At 40.3% G+C, this 23,661-nt stretch overlaps 1 protein-coding gene across 7 annotated transcripts in view; it reads right to left on the bottom strand.

Annotated features, from left to right (window-relative positions):
* Positions 1 to 23,661, bottom strand: part of OSBPL3 (oxysterol binding protein like 3) — a 199,281-nt gene that overhangs the window by 44,075 nt on the left and 131,545 nt on the right. For 5 of the 7 annotated variants that reach the window (XM_070787925.1, XM_070787927.1, XM_070787920.1 and 2 more), the window contains 4 exons: positions 15,019 to 15,149; positions 11,716 to 11,823; positions 3,309 to 3,443; positions 363 to 456 (listed from right to left, as the gene is read on the bottom strand). In XM_070787925.1, the coding sequence (XP_070644026.1) occupies positions 363 to 456; positions 3,309 to 3,443; positions 11,716 to 11,823; positions 15,019 to 15,149 (468 nt within the window). The remainder of the gene's footprint in view (positions 1 to 362; positions 457 to 3,308; positions 3,444 to 11,715; positions 11,824 to 15,018; positions 15,150 to 23,661) is intronic. The other 2 variants (XM_070787926.1, XM_070787924.1) reach the window with 1 other exon arrangement.

Here is a 23,661-nt window from a genome sequence, read left to right as displayed (position 1 = left end):
TATGAAAGCCACTAGATACCTAAAGGCAAAGTTATATTCTAATATGTTTGCAGAAAGTTTAACCACACAAGGAGCATCTGTTAATTTTTGATATTCATATGATGATTCATATGTCCTTACTTTATAAAACAGAAATCCGCATGAGCAGACAAATTTATGTGAATGAATACATTTTTCACACGAGTGCCATGTTTCCACCTAGACTATAAAACCATTGAGGGTGGCAACCACGTCTTAAGTTTCTGATGTAGAACTTGCTCCATTCTCTGTCTGCAGCAGGTACTCCAATATATACTTATTAGTATTCTGCAAAGATCCAAACACTCAAATAATAGTTTGAGATCAAATAATTTAAATCTTACCCAAAGTCTGTCTCTCATTATCCAGATCATTACTGAGATTGTCTAAGGAAAAGTTGTCACTTATGTCACTGACATATGAATCATCTTCAGAAATCTATGGGAAAAAAGGAAATAATATACATTAGAGTAAACAAGCCAGATTTCATAAAACCTTTGCTTCAAATAATCAAATATCTTTAACCATACATTATAAATCTATAGAAATAATTTTGGGTGCTGTTTTCATTAAGCCCCATACACCAGTCTGCCTAGGAGGTGTGGACAGAAAATATGTTATTAAAATTCTTACACATTCTTGATTCATTCTGACAAGGACAACATAAGTAAATTCCAGATTTGAGTCATCATAAAATTCCTATTAATTCAGACTGCTTTTACAGAATTTGTTAGCATTTGAGTAGCATGAGTTACAATTTGTCTTTTAACTATTTGTGAATAGAAGAATCTTCTATGGATATGAATAGATAAACAATATTAGTACTTATAGTGGTTTTCCCCACTTTTTTTAGTTTAAACCACTAGGCCATTCAGGTATGACCTAAATCAAATCCCTTACGATTATATGGAAATGACAAACAGATTCAAGGGAAGAGGTTCGTAACATTGTACAGGAGGCAGTGACCGAAACCATCACAAAGAAAAAGAAAGGTAAGAAGGGAAAATGTCAGAGTGCTTTACAAATAGCTGAGGAAAGAAGAGAAGCGAAAAGCAAGGGAGAAAGGCAAAGATATACCCAACTGAATGCAGAGTTCCAGAGAACAGCAAGGAGAAACAAGAAGGACTTCTTCAATAAAAAATGCAAAGAAATAGAGGATAACAACAGAATTGGAAAAACTAGAGATCTCTTCAAGAAAACTGGAGGTATCAAAGGAACATTTGTGCAAGGATGGACATGATAAAGAACAGAAATGTTAAGGACCTAACAGAGATTAGGAAGAGGTAGCAAGAATACACAGAACTATACAAAATAGGTCTTAACGACTCAGATAACCATCATGGTGTGATCACTGACCTAGTGCCAGACATCTTAGACTGTGAAGTCAAGTGGGCCTTAAGAAGCATCACTATGAACACAGCTAGTGGAGGTGATGGAATTTCGGCTGAACTATTCAAAATCCTAAAAGATGATGCTATTAAAGTGTCACACTCAATAGGTCAGCAAGTTTAGAAAACCCAGCAGTTTCCACAGGACTGGAAAAGGTCTGTCTTCATGCCAATTCCAAAGAAAGGAAGTGCTAAAGATGTTCAAACTACCAGACACTTCCCATGCTGGTAAAGTTATGCTCAAAACCCTTTAAGCTAGCCTTCAGCAGTACTTGAACTGAGAAATTTCAGATATACAAGCTGGGTTTAGAAAAGGCAGAGGGACCAGAAATCAAATTGCCAATATTTGTTAGATCATAGAGAAAGCAAGGGAATTCCAGAAAAACATCTACTTCTGTTTCATTGACTATGCAAAAGCCTTAGATTGTGTGGATCACAACAAACTGTGGAAAATTCTTAAAGAGATGGGAATACCAGACCATCTTACCTGTCTCCTGAGAAACCTGTATGTGGGTCAAGAACCAACAATTGGAACAACTGACTGGTTCAAAATTGGGAAAGGAGTACATCAAGGCTGTATATTGTCACCTTGCTTATTTAACTTATATGCAGAGTACATCAATGCAAGATGCTGGGGTTAATGAGTAACAAGCTAAAATCAAGACTGTTGGGAGAGATTATCAGTAACTTCAAATATGCAGATGATAAAGTGAAGAGGAACACTTCACTAAAGAGCCTCTTGATGGGGGTGAAAGAAGACAGTGAAAAAACTGGCTTAAAACTCAGCATTCAAAAATCTAAGATAATGGCATCTGGTTATATCAGTTCATGGCAAATAGAAGGGGAAAAAGTGGAAACAGTGACAGATTTTCTCTTCTTGGACTCCAAAATCACTGTGGATGGTGACTGAAGCCACGAAATTAGAAGACACTTGCTTCTTGGAAGGAAAGCTACAACAAACCTAGACACTGTATTAAAAAGCAAACACACCACTTTGCCAACAAAGCTCTGTATAGTCAAAGCTATGGTCTTTCCAAGAGTCATGTATGGATGTGAAAGTTGGACAATAAAAAAGGCTGAGCACCAAAGAACTGACGCTTTGGAACTGTGGTGCTTGAGAGTCCCTTGGACTGCAAAGGGATCAAACCAGTCAATCGTTAAGGAAATAAACCCTGAATATTCATTGGAAGGACTGATGCTGAAGCTGAACTTCAATACTTTGGCCACCTGATGTGAACAGGTGACTCATTGGAAAAGACCCTGATGCTGGGGAAGATTGAAGGCAAAACGAGAAGAGGGCAGGAGAGGATGAGATGGTTGGATAGCATCACTGATTCAATGGACATGAGCTTAGGCAAACTCCGACAGATACTGAGGGATAGGGAGACCTTGCTGCAGACCATGGAATTGCAAAAAGTTGGACACAACTTAGCAACAGAACAACAACAAGAAATCAGTCCTATAATGAAGAGCTAAAATGACCAGTACACTCACTCAAAATATAATTATAAATTATAACAATAATTATATATTATAAATTACTACAGATCAAATTCAATGCTGAAAAAATATATAAGGGGCTAACTTCTGGCCCTGTATTGCAAATAATACATTATCAAACAGCTTATAATCAAAATCATTAAACTACAATTGAAAAGAGGTATAACAAACCAAGTATCAGTAACAGAAACCAGGGTAAGCCTAATACTTACTTTCACAACCTTTCTCCCCTAAGATTTTTTATCTTTTTATGACTTTTGTGGTATAACTTATAATAAGATCCTTAGAAAGTAATGATAAAAAGGGGCCATTGAGCTCAGTGTTTCTCAATTATGGCTATTTACCGAATGAGTAAAGCAGCAAAAGATTTTGGGGGCAACTAACTGAAAACAGTGTTCGTACCTCATTTTCTGAAGAGCTTGGAGACAACAGAACTTCCTGGGCATCAAAAAACTCTGAGAGAGAGTCAGTGATGGACAGTCTGCTTTCATTGGAAAGCTGATGGACCAGAGCCCGACTATCATCTCTGGAGTTTTCCTGTTGGAAACACAAAACCAAAAATGCACATATTTAGAAACAGTTTCAAGAAAAGCAAAATAAACAATTGATTTCTTACATGATACACAAGGTCACAGGCCCAGGCTAACAAGCAGCTATAAGCAGAGAGCAGCTTCAGAGTTGAGGACAGGCAAACCTCACCAAAACACAGTGAGAAGTGAAGGTCTCCCCCAAAAGGCCCCTTGTTTACAGGCACCATTACAGCTCAGACACACACAACAAACCTCAAAGCCAAAAAAAAAAGACTGCAGGTCAGTTTTCATTCCGCTTAACTCATTATAGACCAGGGGATCTTTGCAGAAACTAAGGCCTGTGGCTGGCAACTCGTTATGTAAGTGATATTGATATGTCTCCTGTTAATAGCATTTAGGTAACAAAAGATGTATGAACACATCTCTGGTCAATCATGTGTTCAGAGGGGGAAAATTCCAACACTCTCTGAATCCTCTTATTCTCTACCACTGCAGGACGTTTCCTTTCATCCTAAAATTTCCTCTGAATTGTACTAAATGCACGTCCTCTCATGGCTGGTTCAGACCAACACAGCTTTCCCCTGCCTCCATTCTCTCCCAGAGACCAGAGTGCTGCCTCTGAGGCATTCTTTGACAAATGAGCAGTGTGTTTCAGTCCAGAAGTGCCCCTGGTGGCAGATCATCCATTATACATGGATGAATGAGATCAATTCTCTTTGCGTCTTTCCAACCACACTGACTCTGTGAGGGAAGGAAGTCCCCAATCCCATTTATAAGCCTCTCCCTGAATAACAGGATAGAATATCAGCATTTTCTCCTCCTGTCACTGAGCCTGGACATTTGCTATGGGAAGTATCTAAATACTTTGGGAATGCATTTTCTATGCTATTTGCAAGTGAAAATTTAACTCAAGAAATGAGCACTGTGCTGCTCATGGTGGGATATGATGATGAATAAAACAAGGTTTCTGGCCTGAGTGAGCCAGGCACTCAACACAAAAGCACTAAGGACATGGGCAGGAAGGAGAGGCGATTCCATTAAGGGGCTTTGGTTGGTGAGGGCTTCACAGAAGAGGTGAGGCCTGATACCTTAAGGAAGGAGAATGGATTGAGGATGAGATGCTCTGATTCCTTTGACTCAGAGAAGATTGTTGTCTGAACATCCCAACAGCTCACTTTTCTCATAGGGCTGATAAAGGAGCTGCTTCTATATCCTTATGTATCTGATAAATGAGTCCCAGAATAACCTGGGAAAGAAATGTTAACACATAATATCTTTCCAGAAGTTTTATGAGAGCAGGACACACTCCTCAGTCTCCTAAGATGAGGGTGCTATGACCAGAGGGCCCCAGCATTTGTTCATAATTGGTAATATCAAGTGGGCAAGTGACTGCTTAATGGAATGTTTACCTCAGGAACACATTTCAACGTATATCCCTTTCTCTTCTAGCTGAGGCATTTATTGAAAAATCCCACCCATTTTAACATCCCTACAACCTTCCATCCCAACAAAGACTTAAATCACGTTAAGATCTATAAATAAGCATCATGGCTGCCCCCTTTAAAGTACAGGTCTCTCCTAAAAGAGGAGACACAGTAATGAATAACTGAGCTCCCTTAACATTCACTGAAACAACAGAACTGTCCTCTGTCTTTGCTGTGTCACCGCCACCTAAGACTCTAATGATTTATTTACTTGTTCTCCTCATTAATTTATTAACAGTCACTCTGGCTCTTTTCTGTATCTCCTTCCTCCCAGGCTGATGGGTCAGAAGGATTTCTTGGCTGGATCAACATTGAAGATAGCACAGCTGGCCCTTGGCCTTCCTGCTGTTCCATCACCCCAGCACCTTCCTGCTGATGCCCACCCAAAACTCCACAGGACTGCGGGGGCCCTGCCCAGTGTCCTGCACAACCCTGGACGGTGGATTAAAATACTGACCTAGCCCGTTTAACTCAAGCATACCCCCTTAAGCTGGGAAGGCGTGAATGGTTATCCGTTTTTACATCACAAAAAGAGAAATAAACAGAGAAGAGAGAGGGAAGGGAACACATAATCCCATCACACTAAATCAACCACTATAGGCATTTTGATAAATTTCTCTCCAATCCTTTTAATACATACATCTTTGTTTTGAAATAATTGTCACCTACCTATCTAATGTTATAAACGTCTCCAAACACTGCACTATAATTTTTAAAAATTAACATTTTTTTATGTTAAAGGTAGTATGTTTTTAAAACAGAAAATACAGAAAGATGTAAATAAATGTCACTTAAAATTCATCACCCAGGGACTTCCTTGGTGGTCCTGTGGTTAAGTTCCTACACTTTCAATGCAAGGACCGTGGGTTCAATCCCTGGCTGTAGAAGTAAGGTCACATAAACCACATGGTGTATGTAGCCAAAAATTAAAAAAAGAATTTAAAATTGATCACCAGATGTGGCCCCTATTTAGCCAATCAGTCTACTTTCTGTATTAAAATATTTGTGTATAGATTGTTTTTAAGTTTGAAAACCTGGGGTCACTCTGTACACAGTCTTTATTTAGTTTGTTACATTCAATTAACATTATACTATGAACTTCTCCCCAGGCTATTAAAAGTTCTTTGAGACAATGAACTTTAGCAGATTTACCCAAGGTATGTATCACAGAGTAACCATGTATTGGAAATAAAGTGTTTCCAAATTTGTAAAGATGGGGAAGTGGAAGTGTCAGTCACTCAGTCGTGTCCAACTCTTTGCAACCCAATGGACTGTAGTCCTTCAGGTTCCTCTGTCTCTGGAATTCTCCAGGCAAGAATATTGAAATGGGTAGCCCTTCCTGCCCTGCAGAAAGATTCTTTACCATCTGAGCCACCCAGATGATGAACAGGTTTGCAGATGTGTCTTTGCTTGTATGTCATTAGTTCTGAGAATCAGTTCTCAGAGTAGAATTATTAAAAATGTTTAAGGCAAAATATTTATTACCTAATTATATCAAGAAAGAGACACTCTATTTTCTTTATATCTATATAGCCACCGAATTGGAGAAGGCAATGGCACCCCACTCCAGTACTCTTGCCTGGAAAATCCCATGGACAGAGGAGCCTGGTAGGCTGCAGACCATGGTGTCGCGAAGAGTCGGACACGACTGAGCGACTTCACTTTCCCTTTTCACTTTCATGCATTGGAGAAGGAAATGGCAACCCACTCCAGTGTTCTTGCCTGGAGAATCCCAGGGACGGGCGAGCCTGGTGGGCTGCCATCTATGGGGTCGCACAGAGTCGGACACAACTGAAGTGACTTAGCAGCAGCAGCCACCGAATACTATAAGTTAGAAAAATGTTGTTGTATTCTAACTGGTTTAATTTGTATTTTTTTGTTAAGAATAGGTTGAATAGTTTTTTTCTTTAAAAAAATAAACTAGCTTTATACGTATAAATGAATCACTGGGCTGTATACCTAGAACTGACAAGATATTGTAAATCAACTATATGTGTGTGTGTGTATGTATTCTCAGTCCTAGTCCAACTCTTTGCAATCCTATGAACTGTAGCCGCCAGGCTCCTCTGTTCATGAGATTTTCCAGTCAAGCGTATTGGAGTGGGTTGCCATTTCCTCCTCCAAGGGATTTTCCCAACCCAGGGCTCAAACCCCGGCTTCTTGCATCTCCTGCACTGGCAGGCGGATTCTTTTCTCTAGTGCCGCCTGGGAAGCCTGTAAATCAATTATGTGCATGTCGTTGTTGCTCAGTCGCCCAGTCATGTCGGCTCTTTGTGACCCCATGGACTGCTGCACGCCAGGCCTCCCTGTCCCTCACCATCTGCCAGAGTTTGCACAAGTTGATGTCCACTGTGTGTGGTAAATCACTAAGTCAACTGTGCACTTAGTCATGTCCGACTCTTTGCCACCCCATGGACTGTAACCCACCAGACTCCTCTATCCATGGGGATTCTCTAGGCAAGAATACTGGAGTGGGTTGCCATGCCCTCCTACAGGGCATCTTCCCAACCCAGGGATCGAACCCAGGTCTCCCACATTGCAAGCAGATTCTTTACTGACTAAGCCACCAGGGAAGCGCAAATCAACTATAATCCAATTAAACAACAGCAACGACAACTAGCAGTAGAGTTAACACTGGAGGAGGCTAGGGCAGGGTACACGGGGCCTCCCTCTGCACCTCTGCACCTTCCAGTGAACTGACAAATATCACACAATAAAAAATTAATTTAAAAAATTGCGTTTGGTATTTTTTGTGAATAGGGTCTTTTTTTCTCATGTATTTGTTGAGGACTTAAATTACCTGCTCTTACCTGTTAATTATTTACGTATGAAAGTCATTACCACCTATTTAGTATTATTTAAGTCTGTCATTTTTCACTGAAAACAGTTGTTCCTAGTTTATTATTTGACTAATTTTTTCACACACACCACTTCTTGTCCTTAAAAAAAAAAAAAAATCCAAATCTCATCAACATGATTTGGTAATTTTTTCTGTTGCTCCCACATTTAGGACATCCTCCCTACTCCAGCCATTTGATAAACATTTAAACCAATATTTTTCAGTTTGAATTTAACTCTGATTCACTAGTGATTTATTTTAGGCTGCAATGGAAAGATTAAACTGCTTTCAAGCTGTGTCAGCCTAACTTATTGAAAAATTCATCTCTTTCCTATTGATTTTTGAGCCTTCTATCATAAATTTATTCCATTATTTTTTTATATAAAATGGTGCTATGCCTGAAATAGTTATTCTGTCCCACTCTTACCCCATTACTGCCATATTTTCACTACTGGAGCTTTACCATGTGTTTTACTTGGGGGCTGGGCCTGTCTTTCCTCGCCACACAGCAGTATGGTGCTGCTGAGGAGACAAGTGCTTGGGACTCATAGAACTGGACTTACATCCCAGCTCTACCCTTTACTCGCTGTGTACCCTGGAAGAACTGTGGTGTTGGAGAAGACTCTTGAGAGTCCCTTGGATTGCAAGGAGATCCAACCAGTCCATTCTAAAGGAGATCAGCCGTGGGTGTTCCTTGGAAGGAATGACGCTAAAGCTGAAACTCGAGTACTTTGGCCACCTCATGCGAAGAGTTGAATCACTGAAAAAGACCCTGATGCTGGGAGGGATTGGGGGCAGAAGGAGAAGGGGACGACAGAGGATGAGATGGCTGGATGCCATCACTGACTTGATGGACGTGAGTCTGGGTGAACTCTGGGAGTTGGTGATGGACAGGGAGGCCTGGCGTGCTGCGATTCATGGGGTCACAAAGAGTCGGACACGACTGAGCAACTGAATTGAACTGACCCTGGAAGAAGTTATTTAACCTCTCTGAGCTTTAGTTCCCCTGTCTCTAAAATGAAATTAGCATCACCTATCTCATACAGTCATGATTAAGATTTTATGAGAGAATGAGTTCAAGTGCATGTGGAATATAGCAAACAGGCAGTTAAAAGAATTGCATTTCCTCTTGTTTTACACTTTTCTTTCAAGTTCTTGCTTATTTGGTCTCTTAAATAGACTTTAGATGTAGTAGGATATTATCCCCAAAGTCACTTGGCCTTTCATTTGGAATTTAAAATAATATAAAATAACCCAAGAATTCATAACCTGGTAATAGTAAATGTTCACATTCAGAAATTTAAAATAGAAGTACTTGATAGGATATGAGAATAATTTTTGATAGGAGGGGAGATTTTAGAATCCAAGTCGATTTTAAAACACCAAAGATGAATAATTTGTGCAGCGAAAAGGTAACAGAAGGGAAGCAAAGAAAGAAAGAGGGCCTAAAAACAGAGTACTCTGGGCTGACCCCAGTGTGGGGACTGTCATTCCCATAGTGTTTGAGAAGCTACCCAAGGAAAGGACACTAGAGTCTGGCTTTCAGGCTTTGGGCAGCTACTTCTACTCACTCTCTTATTTCCTGAAGGCAACAATGGCTTTTCCTTTACTGGGAAAGTCAGCCTGAGTCACTCTGCAAAAAGCAGGATAAAACATGGACCACAGAAAGTCACTGAGAGAGAAACTAGATCAATGAGACAACTGCACCATCAATTCAAGACTTCAGAAGGTCATTGTGGAAGGTATGACCTTGAGGATGTTATGGCTCCTCCTCAAAGGCAATGAAGAGTATTTAACCTTTGGATACATTATTTTTGAGATCAACTTAAGAACATGCATTTAAAAAGAACTTTGATTCTGGTTTCCTTTCCCAAATGCAAATAGCCCCAGGTGTATACATTGAATATAAATTAATAAAGCCATAAGTCAAGGGTCAACTTGCCATTTATCTCTTTAACAGCTTGTTAAATAAATTAATGTGATTAGGTGATAATATGCTACTAAGATCATGGCATCTGGTCCCATCGCTTCATGGCAAATAGATGGGGAAACAGTGGCTGACTTTATTTTTTGGGCTCCAAAATCACTGCAGATGGTGATTGCAGCCATGAAATTAAAAGACACTTACTCCTTGGAAGGAAACTTATGACCAACCTAGATAGCATATTCAAAAGCAGAGACATTACTTTGTCCACAAAGGTCCATCTAGTCAAGGCTATGGTTTTTCCAGTAGTCATGTATGGATGTGAGAGTTGGACTATAAAGAAAGCTGAGTGCCGAAGAATTGATGCTTTTGAACTGTGGTGCTGGAGAAGACTCTTGAGAGTCCCTTGGACTGCAAGGAGATCCAACCAGTCTATCCTAAAGGAGATCAGTCCTGGGTGCTCATTGGAAGGACTGATGTTGAAGCTGAAACTCCAATACTTTGGCCATCTGATGTGAAGAGTTGACTCATTTGATGCTGGGAGGGACTGGGATGACAGAGGATGAGATGGTTGGATGGCATCACCGACTCGATGGACATGGGTTTGGGTAGACTCTGGCAGTTGGTAATGAACTGGGAGGCCTGGCGTGCTGCGGTTCTTGGGGTCACAAAGAATTGGACACGACTGAGCGACTGAACTGAAGTGAACTGATGCTGCCTGGAAACAGGTACCAAACACCAGAGTGCCATGGTGTTCGGCACCAAGCCACCTTCAGTGACAGTAGGCCACCATGACTGAGCCCTGCTTCAGCCAATCCACAGATTATTCAGAAGAGAACCTAGCTGGTGAGCATGTTTCTTTGCCCAGGCCTGAAATGAAGGCCCCTACAGATAACATTTCAGTGTTCTGTCCTGGCGGAGACTCAATTTAGGTCTGGGCTAAAAAGTGATTGAAAAGATCTCTTGGGGGCAGTGAAGATGTAGAGGAATCTCACGGTCAATCACCGGTGTGTATCTCAGATGTGTAACTCAGAAGAAGCCTGCCAGCCCTGAGGAGAGAGGGTACCACCCTCATGAGAAGGGGTTCCCATTAGGTCAGGGCATAGCCTGGGCTTCACATGGAGGTAGATGTCTGAACTTCTTGGTCTGATTGATTCCAGCATCTTATCTGCCCATCACCCAACACAACAACATTGCAAGAAGTAAAGGTATTGTGTCAGGGTTTGTTTTCTTTGCGAACAGAAAAAGGAGGAAGATGTATTAAACATAGATACTCCTTTAAAAAATTTACAACCCTTGTTTCTGAACTTCCTTATTTTTTATGGGCTCAGTCTAATCCACTTGTTAATTAAATATTTAGCACAATTGAGGCAGGCATATAAGAGATGGCTAAAAACTATTTTGACTTTCACTACCCTTTTGTACTGATTTTTTTTTTCAAGTCATCCACTTGGATTTTTCTGAACTTTCTCATTTTAAGCATATTCAAAGAATATTTTGGATAAAATCCCGAGTCTTGAGAAAACATATTTTTAACATACTATAAACTGACCAAGACACTTCAATTGTAATATTTCCCCCCACCAAAGGGTACAGCTGTATTTAAAAAAAAAAAAAAAAACAAACACAGGAAATGGAGAAGGAAACAGTCATAAAGAAAGCAGAGAGAGGTTCTCAGAGGGGGAGCTAGGATTCTATCGGTAGGAGAAAGTGAGGTTTATTCAGAAGTAACAGGAGAAAATATTTGTCTCTTAGTCCCCACTCCAGTGGGACTCCCACTCCTATCAAGAGAAAAGCGTGATCCTTAGGAGGATAATGGGGTAAAGAAATAGAAAGGGAAGAAACATTCTAGGGGGAAAAAAGCAGTTTAGAAATGCAGTTGGCAGCGTACTTTCAAGGAGGCCTTGGGAACTGCAGCCATCATGGTGAGGGGAGCACCCCTCCCAGGGCAGCAGGGAGGCTTCAGGGAGGGAGAGACGGCATCGTGTGGGAGCAGGGCGGGGCGACATTACCGGAGGAGAACCTTACCCACCTCTGCCAGACCGTCACCCGACTTGGCAGCAGCAGGGAGGTCGAGGAGCAGAGACTCGGCATGGATTCTGCATAAGCGTTCTTTAAGATCTGTGTTTTGTGCTAGGGCCTGGAACACGTTAAAAATAGTGGGGCTCTGTTAATCAATGGATGTTTCCAAAAGCACAGCAGTAAGCCCAGTGTGGAGGAGCCCTCATGGGGGCACCTCCTGGACTTCTTTCTTGAATGTTATCCAACAGGATACTGGTGCCTGGCAGATACAAGCTATTAAACACTGGGAATGCAGACCCTTCTCGACTCTCATTTCCAGGGATGAAAGTAAGGGTTAGTAAGGCTTTTCTTTCAGTGGAGAAGGAAATCACACACACCTATAAGCCCTTATTGCTCTTGGTTTCTTGGCCCCTCCTCCTCCTCAGCTGCCTTCAGTCTCTTTGAACAGCTCCCCCTAAAGATTCCAAGCTCCTTTCTCATCTGTAATAAAAACGCCGCTCTCACCTCCATGTGACTGGCCATATTTTAATGTTCCGTCACACTGGTTGAGTGGGGTCTTAGAAAGTGTGCTGAGAAGTAAGATTTTGCAGAGGATTAATTTTACTGTTTTATAACATAGGTATTGATTGTTTTATGTTCATTCTTCATGACTAAGATAGTCTATTTAAAAAAAAAATAAAAGAGAGAGAGCTCACTTACCTGGATGGGGGCTAAGCACCAGGGCCCTGGGAAGGGGTTGTGAGCTCTTGTCAGCCCACCTGGACCTCTTTTACTTCTTCTCCCTGAGCAGGTCTGAGTCCCCCGCCCATCCTCCCAACTAGGAAGGTAAAGGAAGGTGTTTTCCTTCATGCTGGTCTCCCCTGTGCTTCATGACCAGCATCCTTCAAATGATCTGTCTTTGAAAGGGACAACTTCACCTGACTGTCTCCTACCCACTCCCACAATCAGTTTCCCAGGCGCCTGTACATCTGTCCATCCTGTCCACCTGCCTTCCTGACTTTCTTCTGAGAAGCTCAGAGCCTTTTCCCATCCATCTGGGTCCATAGGGTATACCTGCTGAGAGCACAGAAGAGTGTTCATATCTCACCCACTGCCTGGATCTCAAACAAGAATTTTGGCTTTATTTTTTAGTATCCACAGTTGGAATGGATTATTTGGAAATTCTGAAGGGTCATTTAGGAAACACTAAGTAAATGTGTCTTAAAGCACACAACTACATTTAAAAACCTCTATGGGGCACTCACTTTGGCCAATATGTTGCTGGCATCTTACACAGTGGCTAGAATAGATAGATACCAGTGGCTAGAATCTCCAGATAGCCTGAAATATATGCTATTTTAGTAGCTTCTCTTTCCTTTGTGAGCCACAGGCAGGAAAAAAAAAAAAAATCACACACAAAGGTTGTACATTCAACACAGATTCATTCTGATAGTCCTGAGATAACTCTCAAATTTTTATTTTTAAAAAACAAGCCTTGAATCTAATCAGGAATCCAAGACAAAAAAAGAAGTTAATGATCATTCTGTTTTATCTCAACTTTCTAATGACTGTGGCCAGGGACGCCAGGGCCAACTGGGTCTCACGGCCTCTACCAGACCAGCAGATTAACAAGATGAAGCTGGACCTCACACAGGAGGAGGGCAGGGAAGAGGAAGACCACAGTGAAAGGGCCATTGGGAAGCCCATCAGAGGTACCTTCTAAATGCACTAAAAGCCAACCTACTTGGAACAATAAGAAATGCTTTCCCTCCTACCCTGGCAACCAGTAATCTGTTTATTATCTCTGTATGTTTGCTTTTCCAGAATATCATATGAATGGATCAGTACATAGTCTTTTCAGGCTGGCTTATTCCAGTGAGCAATATCCATTTATGATTCACTCATATCTTGCATGGCTTGAGAGCTCATTTCTTTTTATTGATGAATAATATTCCATTGGGTGGCTGGGCCACAAAGAAATGACACAAATGAATAAAGAAGTGCTTTTTACCACTAAAAAATAAACTTAAAAAAAAAGTAAAGAACCACACTGCTTCTCTCAAACCAAAGTAGCAGATTGTGTGTGACTGACTGTCCAGTACAATCCAAAAGGGGGTGTTTCTACCTCTTAGCTGACAACATTAAGACTCTAAACATGGAGTAAATCCATGTTATTTTCTATTTCTTTCCAAGATAACATACTGGGAATGTTCAACTGAGTGAATACACCTTTAAGTACCTTACAATGACAGTACGTACCAATGTTAATGCATTAACAATTAACATTATACCAAAAGCATCACTTTACTTCTCTCGGTAACATGATGAGTAGAAAGCATAAGTGGGTATTTTCTAGTTCTCTCATTGCTTGAGTTAGCTTCTGAAAACAAGACCCTAAAATTCATCTCCCCTACCTGACCCTACATAGAAAGTTCAGTATCACTTCAGAAGGTAATTGTGTATGCACACACTCTCTCTTTTCATAGTAAGGATTCTACACAGAAGTAAAGCATAGGAGCAAGTAAGTATGTTCTTTGAAAAGTTCTCCAGCTTTTGAAAGATTTTGAGTGAACAATCAGATATTGTCAGCTATTCAAAATAGAATACCAGGACACTGCACTTCAAAGCAGCCCAGTTCTGAGGAATAAAACTGCAATCAATGGGGAAAAAAGGAGAGAGCGTGAATGACAGGCTGGCTCACTGGAAAACATTTGAGGCTTGGCAGTGATTTTTCTGTTTATTAAGCAGGCACAATGACTGCCTGACACTCCTTATGACTCATCTCTTTGTGCCCACGGTGGGGAGCAGGTGGGAGCTAAATGTTTGTACTATCAAATCAAATCACTTGCCTGTCTTTGAAAGAGATAGGCTGTAAACAGGTAAACAGGATTAACCCTGGGCTGTAGAGAAGAGTGTGAATTCAAAATTTCACTCTGCTGCCTGTATCTATCAATTTGGAAAATCAGTCAAAGCTTGTGAAATCTTAGATATGGAAATCTGCAAACCATCAGACTTCGTAAGCATTAACAAACAAATGTCAGTAAGACAAACACGTAACAAAAGCTTTACAAAAACAGAAAACTCAAGATAAATAGGAGGAAACCAAACAGAGTATCTAATGCTCAATGAAATATTTGCTACTAAGATTTGGAGTAGGCTCAGCTTTGGTGTTTAGAATAAGCAGAATAAGCTGATGAAAGGTTAGAATATAATTTGGATAATGTGTTTGGTTTTCTCATGAATTTTCAACACAACCATGGCGATGGAAAACATAAAAAGTTCATGAGCCCAGACACACTGTCAGGCTTTGCTGTGACACAGAGGTGTAACTTACGGATGACAGAGCATGCTTCAGACCAAGGACCTGGGCAGAGGGGGAGGCAGAAACATCTTGCTCCATCAGTTGCTTCAGTTTCTCTCTCTCCGTTGATATGGTATTAAAAGCTGACCTTAAAGTGAAGTAGACTATAAAGATATAATCATTATAAAAAAGAATAAAGGAAGAGGCATAATTATAAACAAGAAACAGAGAATTCTTATAAAAGAATTTAGAAAAGTAACAGTCATGAATATTTCCCGTTCAGCAAATGTACCCTATTGTGGCTTTAAAAAATACATCTGAAATGTACAACGCCAAAAGTGAACCCTAATGTAAACCATGGGCTTATGGTGATAATGATGTTTCACTGTAGGTTTACTGATGCTCAAGAAATGGACCGCTCTGGTGGGATGTTGATAGTGGACAAGGTTGTGTATGTGTGTGTGGGGGAGTGGGTATGGGAACACCAAACTTCTTGCTCAGTTTGCTGTGAACCTGAAACTACTCTAGAAAATAAGATCTATTAAAATTTTGAAAATTACACACATTTGTCAATTCCAAAGTCCCTATCCACAGAAATTCCGTTATGACCTGTTACCAATATATTTTGACAGTTGAAAGGACTATACGTTTCAATTATCAACATTTAGTTTTGTTTGTATTCCTAATGACTGGAAACGTCTGCAAACACAACTTATTGGGATGTCAGAAGGAAAATGGTAACAAGGCAGAGGAGAAACGAGACAGCACTTTAATTTGTTGTCCAAAAGTAATCACTAGTGGGAATCAGATAGACTTTGTGTACCTTGGGACTTTGTGTGATACCCTGAAAAAGACACAGTGTTAATTTTGTTGAACACCAGCCCAAGGATGGGCCATCTGAATCTGATCATGATGAAACATCAGACAACCCTAGAATGAGGACCATTATATTTTTTAAAATTGGCCTGTATTCTTCAAAAGCGTCATTTCATCAAAGAAAAGAAAAACTCAGAACCTGTTCCCAATTAAAGAAGACTAAAGAGGTATGATAGTTAAATGCAATCTATGACTACAGACTAGATTCTGTACTGAAGGGGAAAGGGATATTGCTATAATTGACATTTGAATATGAAAGGCAGAATAGGTAAAAGTACTATTTTGATGCTAAATTTCCTGAGTTTCATAACTAAACTGTGGTTAAGGAACAGAATATCCTTATTCTTAGGAAATATACATGATAGTATAAATGCATTAAAAAAAAAGATGACGAAAAAAAATTAATTAATTAATTAATTTAAAAAAAGACGATGTATGGATCCTATTTTCACATGGATCAAAAAAATAAACAAATGCACACATATCTGCATGTGTATGTATGTGTGTGTATGTTTGTGTGTGTGTGCGTGTGTGTAGAAACAGATAAATGTGGCACAATATTAAAAATGGAGAACTTGGGTAAAGATACCCAAGTTTTTTAATTATTCTTGCACCTTGCCTGTAAGTTTGAAATTATTTCCCAAAAGGTGTTAACTACCCTTTTCCTTATTAGTCTTTTCACCTGCCTGACCCAGGAATTCCCTGCCTCTCAACCTGGCATTCAGCACTTGGTTCACTTGAGTGAGCATTTAGGTCCAGTGAGAGCTCAGTGTTATTTGGCACTCAGATGCCTGAACTAAAGTTTTTAAAACTGTTTTCAGGTACAGTAAAAAATACACCAAGTTTTGATTAAATAATGTACAAGTTCAGTTCAGTTCTGTTGCTAAGTTGTGTCCGACTCTTCGCGACGCCATGAATCACAGGACGCCAGGCCTCTCTGTCCATCACCAACTCTCGGAGTTAACTCAAACTCATGTCCATTGAGTCGGTAATGCCCTCCAGCCATCTCATCCTCTGTCGTCCCCTTCTCCTCCTGCCCCCAATCCCTTCCAGCATCAGGGTCTTTTCCAGTGAGTCAACTCTTTGCATGAGGTGGCCAAAGTATTGTAGTTTCAGCTTCAGCATCAGTCCTTCCAATGAACACCCAGGACTGATCTCCAAGTTACCTCCAAGGAATAACGCAACTGTCATCTGAATTATTGATCATGGAAATCACATTTGAATATTATCTTTCCAATCTCCTTTATTCTATATTGTTTTAGAAAGGCAGGAAGAGGGAAGAGGCTGATACATACTTCTTCTCTAATGGCCTGGCATACTACTAAATTCCCTGGCGGCTGCATTTTTAGAGGCACTGCTACTTAGGAGTGGCCAATTCAGTATCACAGAAATTAAACATGCATGACTGACTTGCTCCCTTCACTCCACAGCCATGCAGACAACTGAACCTCTTTCAGTAGGCCATCCCTGAACTTATCTGAGGTTGTGGTATTTACCCAGACTCAGAGCTTCTTCACAAAATCACAGGACAAATAAGCAATTTATTTAAATGCAAACACATTATTAATATATGATGCTTCTGGTGACCAAAGATGGGGTCAATAGGTATCGATTTTTCTAATAGTGTCTATGGAACAAGTTTAGCTCTTTGATTTAAACAACACCATTGAGCAAAATAATGGCCAGCACAATAGAGCCAGCAATAGTGTGGGCTCCAGCGGCAGCACTGGGTTCTTCCCAGATCCAACACTTATTCACTGTAAGACTTCAGACAAGGATACGCTGCACCTGGACCCCAGTTTCCTCCCTTGTAAATAGGGACAATAATTGCATTTACTTCATAAGATCATTGTGGGGATTAAGTAAGCTAAAGCACTTAACCTAAAGCATCACATATAATACATAATAAATGATACTGAAATAATAATAGTGATGGTAATAAAAGAAACATACAAGGATGAAAGTGATGATAACTGCAGTCTTTTGAAATACGGGCAGCAGTTTTTAGATATCTGAGTCTCTTGCTGGGACATCATTTATAAATAAATGCACACAGGGTATATAAGTTCTATGAATGAGAGACTAACTAGAATCTGTTGAGCATTAGGAGTAGGGGAAGCTCTTAGCTGGTGAGCAACCAGCCCAGCAGCTAACTCACAAACTGCACTTCAGGTTCTATTAGATGCGCATCCCATCCCTGGCAACCCCACAGGATCCCCACGACCATCTGAGTGGGTCCTTGGGGAAACATCTCTTCACTGTTATTTCTTGGTAAGTTTCCTTAGTTTATTATTATAATTCTTTTCATAAAACATTATACTGGTTTCGGTATACAACATAATGATTCAATATTTGTATACATTTCTAAATGATCAATAGAATAAGGCTAGTTAATATCTGTCAATTCACATAAGTACAAAAATTTTTTTTCACCGTCATGTTTATTGCATAGACGTGGCACCCAGCTGGTTATCACTTTAACAAATCAATTCCTCTGGCTTTCAGGTGGCCGGCATAAAACAAGGTATTCAACCAAGCTAGAAGATTAGGGCTTCCCTGATGGCTCAGATGGTAAAGAATCTGCTTGTAATGCAGGAGACCCAGGTTGAATCCCTGGGTTGGGAAGATCCCCAGGAGAAGGGAATGGCTACCCACTCCAGTATTCTTGCCTGCAGAATCCCATGGACAGATGAGCCTGGTGGGCTACACTCCATGGGGTTGCAGAATCGGACATAATCAAGCAACTTTCACTTATAGAAGATTACTATTAAAATTTTTTAATCAGAATATACACTTTGGCTCAAAATGTACAGCTGACAAGACTGTTGAGGGCATAAGACAAGCAGAAAATAACTCACACAGTCACTATACTTAAAGTCTTAAGTGCTTTCTAAACCACCTGAAAAGGGGGCTCAGGGGACCAAATCAGGCACTAAATTTCTTAAATGACTGTTTAGACCCACTCAGAGGACAATAAAATAGTCCTTTACAGCAGTCTAATGATCCAGCACACACACAGCAATGGTTAGAGGCTGATCATGGGAGACCATATTTACATTAACTACTAAAGACACAGGATCCCAGAGGTCAGAAATATTTTCTGTGGCAGAAGTGTTAATTTCTAACAGGATACTATAGACAAATCAAAAGTTAAAAAAAATAGAAAGATCTAATGAGTGGATCACACCCATGGGTATCTGATCATAAACAAAGCCATATAGAAAGTTTTAGATGCTCAGAGCTACAAAGAATCACTAAGGCCCCCTGCTGCATAGAACGACCAGCTCCTCTCACCTAGAAACCTTGCCAAATAGCCTTTGGGCTCATGCTTGGAGCATCTGCTGTCCCCTAAAGCCATCCACTTTTGTTCTTAGACTCTTCTTGTGTTAAGAAAGTCCATCCTTTTTCTAAGTTAATGTTCACCTCAGTGTCTCATTGGCGAAAAGAACTACTTCCTCTTTCACGGAGCGTCTGAATATCGAAAGGAATTTCCCAGACTGTCTTTAGCCATTTTCTCAAACACTCTCTCTGTACTAAGAGAGTGGGACATAGGCTGAGCTTTGGACAGATCGGAGCACCATAAGCATCGTATGATCAGTTGCATGCTTAGTCGTTCAAGTCGCATCCGACTCTCTGCAACCCTATGGACTGCAGCCCACCAGGTTCCTCTGTCTATGGAATTCTCCAGGCAAGAATACTGGAATGGGTGGCCATGCCTTCCTCCAGGGGTTCTTCCCAACCCAGGGAGTGAACCCAGGTCTCCTCCAAGCCACCAGGGAAGCCCCATATGATCACTATCTTTCCCATTTCCATGGGCTTCCACGCCGTTCTTTTATTGACTTAGACAGTGAGAGCAGAGCTGGCATGTTTGGATGGTGAAAGGTGGTGCTAAAGGACACCTATACTCCTAACTGCCTGTGCTCTATTTAATATGCTCCAGTTTCTCTACACTAGAAAAGAAAATGCTCTTGAAGAAGACAGTTAAGAATACCATGGACACAGCTCTACAGAAGCAGTGTGGTACAAGGGAAAGATATTGTGCAATGAAAGAAAGGTGAACTGAAATCCTACCACTTATCACTTAGTTGCTATTTAGATTTTGGACAAATCCTTGGTTTCCACATCTGTGTGTGTGGATAATGCCCATATCTCAAAAGGGCTTTGAGGAAAATGAGAAAGCACATTATTATATAGCACCCAACCTACAGTAGGACTCCTTCTTTTTCTTTCTTTTTAATGAAAACTACATTTTGATGAATTCTTATTTGTTTTTCTTTTGGCTGCATGCTCTAGCATGTGGGAGATGTTAACATCTAAAATATCTAAGATGATCTCATCTGTAATCTTGTTTCTCTTAATTCTCAAACTACACAGGACATCCATAGTTTTAAAACACTTCCGAGTCCATCTTCTACACAAACAGTTCTTTCATTTAGTTATATTAGGTAATTTGATTATTTATTTACTGATAAACTACATGACTGCAGTTGCTTGGCAGATTTTTATGCTAAATTCTAAATTATGCTTGATATGTGAACTGGCTTCATGTATTTTTTAGCTTTTAATCTTTGAAAATGACATCATTATGACATATTTGGCTTTTATTCAATGCTTCCATAAGCTCAAAACAGTTAACAAATGACCTCTCAATGAAAACTCAACCCAGGAAAAGAATCCAGGAACAAAATAACAGCAAATAATCTAACAGAGCTTAATTTTGTTCTACTTTAGCCTTTATATTTGTAAATGAAGATTTCTCTCATTGCAAATACCTTTCACAGGCTGCAAGAGATGTATTTTAAATACTTCATTTTTTTTTTCCTTTCCAAGGCAGAATGTGATTACCTACTTGTGTTTGGAGCACCCTGACCCGAGTCCTATACTAATTCATGCTTTCCCATCCTAAATCTGCTCACCATTTCTGCTTCTGCTACTAGTAGAACAATTTTTCCATAAAATATCATCGTAACAATAAGCAATAGTAAGAATAATTTCCATTCAGTGAAAAACAATTATTCACAGAAGACAATTATAGAATTTTTGAGAGCCCAAAGAGTCAGGACGACTATTTCAGGACATTTAACAGATGAGGCAACTGAGATCCAGAGAGATTAATCAGTGAGGTGTAAGTCCCACAGCTAGTCAGGAACAGAGGTGGCTTAGTCTAATGCAAGTTTTCTGACTTAGCTGGTATAGAGGGTTAGCTCCAAAGAGGCTTACTATTTGCATTGTTTGCTGATGTGTTTCTCAGGAAGTTTAGCTCCAGACTGGCAATAGCTGATAGCAGTTTGGGGAGGAGGAAGAATTTCCATAATAACATTGAAAATCCTTAAATCATTAAGTTAAACAAAGCTAACAGATTTCCCTGCTGCAGGACTTCTCAGGGTCTTTAATATTTACTGTTTCTGGTGTAAATGCACAGCAGATTATAGTCAGCAATGTTTTGCAAACATTCTAACCCATGGAATTTTGTTTTTTAAAGTGTTTTTATGGGCAATGTGTTCCATGAACTACATTTTGGTATATGTAAAATTCCAAGGACAGAAAAGCCTGGTGGGCTACAGTCCATGGAATCACAAAGAGTCAGACACAACTGAGTGTGCATGCACACACACATACACACACACAAGCTAATATTTGTAAGGCAAATTATTTACACTTTTAGATTTTAGTATATGTTGTTCTCTGGTTAGTTTGTGGGTGTGTGTGAACACAGACACAAAGCCAGACACATGAACCAATGGCACACCATAAAATCAAACTTATAGTCTACAATATACTACAAACACTTTTTAGGATGGGTGTATATTGACTTTCTACCACCTGATCCAACTTCTATGAAACAGGGAGAATTCAGATGCATTTAACACGTTGAAGAAAAAGTAGGTAATACAGACTATTTACAACACCAGTGGAATTCTTGCCTTGAGTTCAGCTGTTTTGAAATCACAGTCAATAGTTTAGTGATACAGTTAAAAAAGTACAATAAAAATTGTCAGTAACAAAACCAGGCTTACAAAGGAAGAAAGGTCAAGATGCTTCAAAAGTATGAATGGAAGTGAGAAAGCAAGCAAGGTCACAGGACACAGAGGGAACCTGAGAACTGTCTTCATTTTGTGAGGTCTCTGAGTTACAACCTGTATAAATGCAACTCCCTGAGATCTTCCAGTCTGGGCAAGAACACTAAAACCACAGGAATGAAACCACACTTGCTGGGCTGCTTGTAGAATTTGCTATGTGCAAGCCCATGGGGCTCAGGCTAAAGTTGAATAGGTGCTCCTGGGCCTTTTCTCAGAGCACAAATCCTGCAGCCAGCTGGTTTTCACAAAGCCCGAAAGACAGAGCAGCTGGCTGATGCCCATGACCTTGCATGAGGTCGGGCCCACGGGCTGGAGGATGGGACCAGTGTATCCAGTCAGTATAGCAACAGCAGTCCCGCTAAGGAAGCGGTTTCTTCAAGGTAGGTAAAATTAAGCTAGTTCTCTCCTGCAGGGAGACATTATCTTCTCATTTTTAAAAGGACAGGTCATATTAGTAAAAAGTAATGGCATTGTGTAGACAAATTCCCTCCCACACAACCTAAAATGAAACAATCTGATTACAAGGGGTCCAGAGAACACACAGTAGGGTGTATGAAGATCTTTAAAGGGGTTGGGGCAGGTAATTCTTCCCATTTTATAGATAAATCATACAACTGCACCACGAAATATGGACAAAGTTCTAATGGTCGCTTGGACAAGAGTCTGGGGTGGGAATTTGCAAACAGCATGAAATGGTTTCCTCATAACCAACACATTTTAGACTTAGAAGGTAAGGAAAGAGGGAAAGGAATCAGTGATATAAAGGAAGGAAAATCAGGGCAGTAAGAGGAAAAAGGAAATGTCTTCTCTTATTTCAAGCACTGTCCTCCCATTTAACAATTTTTAACTCATTTTCTCCTTTAAAAAATGATAATATATGAAAAAATTTTTAAAAAGCAGAAAGAAGATAATACAAAGAATACTCAAACTGATGCACAGTTGCACTCATGAGAAGGCAATGGCACCCCACTCCAGTACTCTTGCCTGGAAAATCCCATGGATGAGGGGCCTGGTGGGCTGCAGTCCATGGGGTCGCTAGGAGTCGGACATGATTGAGCGATTTCACTTTATTTTTTCACTTTCATGCATTGGAGAAGGAAATGGCAACCCACTCCAGTGTTCTTGCCTGGAGAATCCCAGGGACGGGGAAGCCTATCCCTGTCTATGTGGGATTGTCGTCTATGGGGTCGCACAGAGTCGGACACGACTGAAGCGACTTAGCAGCAGCAGCAGCAGCACACGCTAGTAAAGTAATGCTCAAAATTCTCCAAGCCAGGCTTCAGCAATACGTTAACTGTGAACTTCTAGATGTTCAAGCTGGTTTTAGAAAAGGCAGAGGAATGAGGGATCAAATTGCCAACATCTGCTGGATCATCGAAAAAGCAAGAGAGTTCCAGAAAAACATCTATTTCTGCTTTACAGACTAAGCCAAAGACTTTGACTATGTGGATCACAATAAACTGTGGAAAATTCTGAAAGAGATGGGAATACCAGACCACCTGACCTGCCTCTTGAGAAATTTGTATGCAGGTCAGGAAGCAACAGTTAGAACTGGACATGGAACAACAGACTGGTTCCAAATAGGAAAAGGAGTACGTCAAGGCTGTATATTGTCACCCTGCTTATTTAACTTCTATGCAGAGTACATGATGAGAAACGCTGAGCTGGAAGAAGCACAAGCTGGAATCAAGATTGCCGGGAGAAATAACAATAACCTCAG

The sequence above is a fragment of the Bos indicus genome, chromosome 4, assembly GCF_029378745.1.
Source record: "Bos indicus isolate NIAB-ARS_2022 breed Sahiwal x Tharparkar chromosome 4, NIAB-ARS_B.indTharparkar_mat_pri_1.0, whole genome shotgun sequence".
NCBI lineage: Eukaryota > Metazoa > Chordata > Mammalia > Artiodactyla > Bovidae > Bos > Bos indicus.
The sequence above is the reverse complement of the archived record's forward strand: the minus strand, read 5'-3'. Positions and strand labels throughout refer to the sequence as shown.